Raw genomic sequence first — 7865 nt, forward strand, 5'->3', positions numbered from 1 at the left:
TACTAAGTTAGATTGTCCCTTAATAATATTCTTGTTAATGTCTCCATCTCTTTCAAAAGTTAAACCTGTTGTCTGTGACTAGCATAACCACTAAGATTTGTTCTTGCTTCTTTGCTTAGAAGGAATAAATGCTCTTACTGCATAGCCAGAAAACACCTGTTTGTGACAAAATTTGTTTCAGAAATTAAAAAGAATAGTACTTTTCACAATACTAGTTAAAGTTTCAGTATGCTTTTCTCATGCCTCTTCAAACAGGTGAGGTGTGGAGAAATAGCTGGATATTTTCAGAATGTTGGTAATATTTCAACTTGTGTTTTCTTGCTTATCCACCTGTGTTTATATTATGGGATTGGGAGACAGAAACCATGGAATCTGCATAATGGAAGACATCTTTTGCAGTTAAGGGCAATTGCCCAGTAGAATTAGGGAAGAATGGTTGCTACTGGAATTAATAATATTAATAAAGATGAGATCTAGGTCACCTAAGTGCTCTAAGAATAGTTGGGCCAGCATTTATGTAAGACAGCTTCAAATATCAGACTGTAAATCAAGATTTAAATATTTCTGTAAAGTAGTTGCAGCAGCTTTATTTGGAGACCCCAAAACGTGTATCTCTTTAAATCTGAGTAATCTTTTCCATATACTATACATTGATTTGTTGACTTTTAGCTATCATGAAGATAAAAGTCCAAGAGATTAATGGAGAATATTAATTGCTCTTCTGAAGTCTCTTTAGGCACTCAGATCGGAGTTCTTCATGTCCTCTGCTGCAGTTCTGCTCTGCAGTAGGGGAAGTTTCACCTTAATCTGTGATTTCCACATTAATCAAATGTGGTTTTTCAGCAAAAGTAATCTGGTCTAGTTGCCAGGGGAAAGCTGCCAAGAATAGTAAGCCTATCTGCTCTTTGGTCTGATTACCAAGACCATGTTATTTGTAACTGAAACATTGCTTTTCGTGTACCTGTTGCATCTCTATGCAAAGGTGAACATAAGCCACCAGTTTTGAGTTTGTGTCTAAAATAATTAGGGTTTTGGATGTTTCATTTCAGAAATGAAAAGGATTTGCCTTCTAAATTTTTTGATTATGTGAAAGCCTATTTGTAATTGAAGTCACAGTAGACAGAGAACCCTTGAATATTATACATTTGCCTGTTGGTATATTTTCCAGTATGTTTGTTTACATTTCAGACTGTAAGAGCAATACAGATAAGGTATGTACAAATAGTCACAACCAAATTGCTGTGATTTGAAATCAGCTAGGAAAAAGGAACTTAGTACTTTTTCTTAGGTATTTTTTGGTCAAGTTTCATCATGTTCAGCATTGTTGCTTACCAGTAGTATGATGTAGGAGACTAATTCTAAAATAATGTACTACCACAGTCTTGTGGCCTTTGAAAGATTGGAATCTGTAATGAAAAATACTTCTTGTATAATTCTTGTTCAAGAGGTTTTTTTACATCTAGAGAGTTCATTCATCACCTTCTATGGAAGTTTTCTCACAGAAGAAAAATAACTGAAGGATTTCCTGTAACATTCAACTACAAAATCAAAAGCCAAGTTCTGAAATTATGTCAGATTCTGTGAGACATCTAGCAATGTCTCACAAAAAAATTACCTTGAAACATCTATATATGCTGAAGAGTTTCTCTCCTTCTCTTAGATGCAGAATCCTGACACGTTATCAGCTATGTCAAACCCCAGAGCAATGCAGGCTCTGCTACAGATTCAGCAGGGCTTGCAGACATTAGCAACAGAAGCACCGGGGCTTATACCAGGGTAAGAATTGATCTTACAAATTTGGACAGGAAGTCTTCCCTTGTTTTGGTTACTCTTTTTAGATTTAGAGATTTATACAGTCTTTATAAAGATTGATCCTCTTGCCTTTTTTAGTTTAACCAAATTTTTTTTAGAACCTGTTATATTTGTCTGCTGTGCAATTCTAAACAGTGATAACTCTGGGCTTTTTCTCAGTACTTTACTCAAATTGTTATCCTCTCTTTCACAGAATTTGTACCCACTAATTAATGAAAAGAGACAAACTAGTGTTTATTATTCAAGTGGTGTATTTCTTTTTCTGTAATTTATACAGGTTTAATCCTGGTTTGGGTGGAGGGGGAAGCAGTGGAACTCCTACAGCATCCACTGTACCTAGTTCTGTTTCCACTGAAAATACAAGTCCAGCTTCAGGAACTGCTGAATCTGGTCACCAACAGTTTGTCCACCAGATGTTGCAGGCACTTGCTGGTGCAAATGCTCAGGTAATGTACATCATTATATTTAGATATTTTTGCTTTTATTCTTAATTGTAAAACACTGGAAAGAAGACAGGTAGTTGAGGGGAGAGCCCACTGGATGCTTCTGGTCAAAGGTCAGTAGAAGAGGCTTAAAAGTGCTATTGCAGCTGTGCAAGTAAATACTGAAAAAATACATCCTCTGTCCTGATTAAAAACATGCCTCTGAAGGTCATATCATTAAGACAATTCAGGATTTTGCCATGAGTTTGTGTAATCAGGATCTTCCTATAAAGCACAGCTAAGAGGTTTGCCTTAGACTCAAGCTTTCTAACAGTAAGGATTTTGGTAATTTTAGTCAACAGATACTTGAGAGTGTTACAAAAGTGGTGATCTTTATGTTGAAGAAAAATAAAGCCTGTGATGTTCAAGGTTGCTGACAACAACATAATCTTTGCTGTTCCACATTGCTAGGTTGAACTCTGTTTTGTTTTAAAAAAACAGCTATATGCATATCTTTAAGAAATGGTTCATGGACATACATGCACCCAATTTAATGTGACTCCTCCACTATTAGTCAGTTTTTCCTGGAGTTCAGGAATGGTATGTAGGTGTAGATAATTTGATGCTGCTGACTTGTTGAAAAAATTTCTTTAGTTGCTAATTGAATTTATCTGAATATATATTTTGGAATTTGAAAAAGATGTAGTCAAAAATTAGAAAAGACAGAGTGGTGCAGAACCCACCTGTGTTTAAATTGTGTATTTTGCTAAATATGTATTATGCTTTTATAGCTTGAAATTTTGTTCTTAGCAGTTACAAAATCCAGAAGTTCGATTTCAGCAACAACTGGAACAGCTGAGCGCAATGGGCTTTCTGAACCGTGAAGCAAATTTACAAGCACTAATAGCAACAGGAGGAGACATCAATGCAGCTATTGAAAGGCTGCTTGGCTCTCAGCCTTCATAGCAGTGTTTCTTTTAACTTGAAAAATGTAATTTATTTTTGATAACAGCTCTTTAATCTTTCAGATTGCTTTATTTCATTCTGACTCTTGGGATTGTCTTGTTATAACTAAAACCAGTCTGATGCATTTGAAGGTGGAGTGCAGTAGTTTTCTTCAGACATTGGGAATCAATGCATTTTCATTTTTGAGTGCATCAGTTCTTCTGTTCAGCATTATTTGTGATTTTTTGGAAACAGTATCAGCTTTCACAGTTGGATGAACAAGTTTTGTCTGACCTACAAATGGCCAATTTATTTACTACTTAAACAGTATCCTTCAATAGTAATTTATGTAGATTACATATTAAAAAGGAAACAAATTAATTGAAGCTATGAGTACCAATACTGCTTATTGTGATTTTGGCATGTTTTATTCTCTTGACTAGCAAAATGCTGGAAGATTTATACCACTTAAATACCATCTTTTGCTTTAATTTGTCTAAGGTATAAACACAATATATACAACAGAGACAGCTCATTTCTAGACATGTACACAATATAATAGAGTGAAATTGTAAGCAATGAAAAACAAACAAAAAAAAACCCCAAAGCAACAAGAAAAAACCCCACAAAAAAACCAAACATAAAAAAAAACCCCAAAAAAAGGACAAAAAAAAAACCATCATAGGGCTTGAATTCGGTGTCGAACTGCCCAGGATCTTTGGTAACTATCTGAGAAAAAATTCTTAAGCAACTTTAGTTAAAATATGCTAGAATTACTGTTCTGGTTGTCTCTTTACATTTAACTGCACAGAAACTTGCATTATAACATTATTTCGATATTCACAGATTTAACTGTAAATTACTTTTGTCATTGTCCAAATTAAAGAGCCACAGCCTTGTGCTCTGGAATTGCTTCTATGGCTATTTGGCTTGTTCCACTGAGATTTTTACATGTATTCTGATTTGTAATTGGAGAAATTACTTCTATTCATGGTCATGTGATACTCTAATTACTTTTAACCACCAAGTAAAAAAATACTGTATAGCTTTTGAGTTTCTCTTGGTAGTTACTTCTCTTGTGCACAGGTAATAAATGAATTAAAAAAATCTTTAAGCATCTTGTTTCAGTGTGTTTGCAGTTGTTCATTACCTAAAAATCAAGACGACAGTCCATCGTAAAAGCATTTGAGTGAACTGAAGTTCTGGCAATACTTACCAGTTCTGCGCTAAAACTGGTTAACAACTCCTGCGGTGTGAGGAGGACAGAGGAGAATAAGAGATGGATGATGTTGAAGACTTTTAGCTTAGATGAAGTAGGGATTGCAGAACAAAAGTTGAAATGAATCTGGTTTTTATTGCTCTTTTGTGTCAGTTTAATGGACTTGTACCTCTTCAGGTTCCTTCAATGTTCTCAACCCTGATCTTCTGCAGAGTGCAGTTCTTCATTTTGCCAATCCCTGTTCTCACCTTCTGTGACTTGGGCATTGTGGCTGGAGCATTTGCTGGTGAAGACTGAGTTAAAAAAATTGAGTACCTCAGCTTATGTCCTACATAACCAGGTCTTCCAAATCCCTCCTGTAAGGAGCCGTGTTCCCTAATCTTTTACTGCTAATGTACCTAAAGAAGATTTTTGTTACTCTTGATGTTCTTGGCCAGATTTACTTCTGTCTATGCTTTAGCCTTCCTAACCATCTCCCTGCTTTTACCTTCTGGAGCTTGGGCAGTGTGGCTGGAGTATTTGCCAGTGAAGAGAACAGGCTGGGCATCAGATAGTGGGTGCTGAGCCACTGTACTGTGCATCATTTGTTTCTCTTGGGGTTTACTCCTCTCTCTCTGTCTCAGTCTCATTATACTAATAGTAACAACAACAGCAATAATTCCATCTCCCTGGCTGTTTGGACGGTTTCTCTGTATTACTCCCAAGCTACCTTTCCCTCTTCCCATGCTCTGTAAGTTACCTCTTTGTGTTTTAAATTTGTCCAGGGGCTCCTTGTTCATCCGTACAGGCCTCCTGACGTTCTTCTCTAATTTCCTCTTTGTTGGGATGCGTTAGTCTTGAGCCTTGAAGAAATAATCTTTGAATGTCATCCAGCCCTCTACACTCAGGGCTCTGTCCCATGGTATTCTACCAGAGAGATCCTCCAAGAGACCAAATTCCCCTCTCCTGAAGTCCAACGTAGTTATCTTGTTTCCACTCTCCTTGTTGCTTCAAGGATCTCAGTCTCCACTGTTTCATGATTACTGCAGCTCAGCCTGCCTTTGGGCTCCACATTCCCCATCAGCTCCTTGTTACTGAGAAGATTATTCAGCCTAGCACCTTTCCTCTTTGGCTCCTTTATCAGTTGGAGAGGGCAGTTGTCATCAGTGAACCTCCTGGAATATATGTGCTCTACTGTCCTGAGCCTCCAACAGGCTGTCACAACCCAGAAGTGTGTGTGAGGTTTCTTGTAAATTCTTGTCTGTCTCAACAAGGTCCACACGTCTATACAGTAGCCTTAATTCCAGAAATTAACCTACTATTTAGCTGTAAAAAGTTGCCTAGCAAGCTCTCCAACTTCTACAACAAACTTTCAGACTAGCTCCCAAATCTCACAGTAAACTTCTTATGTTGAATAAGTGGTAGAATATGATTGCTGGAGTAAAACAGGAGAGGAAAAGGTGGAAAAGACAGTGAGAAAGAAAAACATCAGTGCTTGGATCTGCATTGGTCCTGCTGCTGTGGATAGTCTGGATCTGGGTTCGACAGGGAGAATGCTGGGGACCAATCCCCTTCCTTTTATGGTTTACCTGGTATATGCCTCTCATGTAAAATAGGGTTTTTTGTGCCATTCATGCTGTATTGTTCACATGTGTATAGTCAGTTATTTAGAGCCCTCCAGGATGTGAGGGAATTAATGGACTGTGGTGTCCTGGAACCCCTTTTAGTGAGGTGTCTGGAACTTGACCGTTGACACAGGTGCGCTAAGCATGAGTCTCGAGGCAGACTTACAAGCTTAACAACTTGGCAAGGAAAAGGAAGTTCGCTCAGAACAGGACTGACTGCCCCATCTCTGCAGGACCCTCTCAAACCAATCAACACTTTCCTGTTGCAGCGGTTGGAATTGCCCACAAGGACCAGGGCGTGAATGTCAGGCTTTTCTTCTCTGCTTATGGAGAGCTTCATTAGTCTTTCTGGTAAAGTGGTCTGTAGCAGGCCTCTTCTATAAAGTTACCTGTGCTTGCCCTCCCTTTAATCCTGACCAAAAAGCTCTAAGTTAGCACCTTGTCCATTCCAGGTGGAGCTCTATGCACTCCAGGTGGTCACTGACAGAGAGGTTGACACCTCTTCCTCATTTCCCCTGCCTGTCCTTCCTGAAGAGACTGTATCCTTCCATTCCAACACTCCAGTCATAGGAGTTGTCACCATGTTCCATGATGCCAGTAAGATCGTAGACATGCGGCATGCATATGTCTCTACTTTATTCCCTATGCTGGATGTGATAGGATAGATGCATCTAAGTTGGGTCCCCCAGAAAACTACCTTCTCTCTGAAGTGGCTAGAATCCATTTGTGCTGCCTTCCAGGTGTTCTCCTGCTGACCTACAATCCCTCTCCAGACTCTGGGTGTCTCTTGCTGGCTCTGCCACCTAACTGATGGAAGTAACTGACCTAACTGACTAATAACTCACCTAAATAACTCAGCTAACTGACTTGTGGCATGGCAAGTCATCCCACACCTTATCCTATTAAATAGGATGATACCTCCCTCCTCCCAATTATAAATTGTTTAAAGCTGTATCAGTGACTGCTAACCCTTTATCAAAGACCCTCTTTTCCTTTTGAGAGAGGTGATGCTTCTGATCCCATCTGATACAAGCAAGAATGGTGCTATCTTAGTTATTCCACTGTCCAACAACCCAAAATTTGGGCAGTGACATTGAGCCTCAGAGCCCATGTTAATAGACTCGATCCATTTGTTTCTTTAAATCACTACTTGCACATGGAATAATGGAGGAAAAAATAATCTGTGCCCCTGATTCCCTCACCAATTGTCCCAAGGCTTTGAAGTCTCTTGGTGGCCTTTGGACTGAATACATATTGTGACTTCATCACCACTCTCATGGAGGATCAGCAGTGGGTAGTAGTCTGAGCACTGTACCAGGCTGGGAAATTTCCTGGTGACTTCCTTTAACCTTGACCCCAGGGGTGCAGTAAACTTCCTTGAGGGGAATATTCTTACAAGCATGTTGGACGGGAACCATCTACCACTACAACCATTATTTTCTTTCTCATGGGACTGTTCTTGTTATGAGCTGTAGGCCTGTCTGGCCTTTCCCTAGACCTTCATCCTCATCATCTGTTGCATGACCTTCCTTCCCTGTAACTATTGTACAGAGAGGAACCAAAAAATATACCCTCACAACAACAAAAAAAACCTAAATGAAAGCAAAATCAAGTAAATTAAATGTTGTAGAATTGTGTTTGGGTAGGGATTGTTCTGCTACCTTTTTCTTCCAATGCACACGTGCACAGCTTGATTAAAATCTGAGAGTAGTTTTATGTTGTTAGTATTGCAGTAATTCACATCTTAATCTATTAATTTGTAATGCACAGAATATAACTGAACAGAAATAATGCTTTGTTATCTTTTCAGAATAGCAGGTAACAGACAACGGATTAGGTTGACAACAACCTTCTTTGCAGTAT

At 38.7% G+C, this 7865-nt stretch overlaps 1 protein-coding gene across 2 annotated transcripts in view; it reads left to right on the plus strand.

Moving 5' to 3' along the window:
- Nucleotides 1-4759, plus strand: part of UBQLN1 (ubiquilin 1) — a 34440-nt gene extending 29681 nt beyond the window's left edge. Inside the window, exons 9-11 of one of the 2 annotated variants that reach the window (XM_030968455.1) lie at nucleotides 1661-1776; nucleotides 2090-2258; nucleotides 3045-4758. In XM_030968455.1, coding sequence (XP_030824315.1) covers nucleotides 1661-1776; nucleotides 2090-2258; nucleotides 3045-3200 — 441 coding nt within the window. In that variant the 3' untranslated portion in view covers nucleotides 3201-4758. Of the gene's footprint in view, nucleotides 1-1660; nucleotides 1777-2089; nucleotides 2259-3044 lie in introns of both variants that reach the window. The other variant, XM_030968456.1, reaches the window with a different exon arrangement.
- The last annotated feature ends 3106 nt before the right edge of the window (nucleotides 4760-7865 follow it).

Source organism: Camarhynchus parvulus, chromosome Z (assembly GCF_901933205.1).
Source record: "Camarhynchus parvulus chromosome Z, STF_HiC, whole genome shotgun sequence".
NCBI classification, from domain to species: Eukaryota; Metazoa; Chordata; class Aves; order Passeriformes; family Thraupidae; genus Camarhynchus; species Camarhynchus parvulus.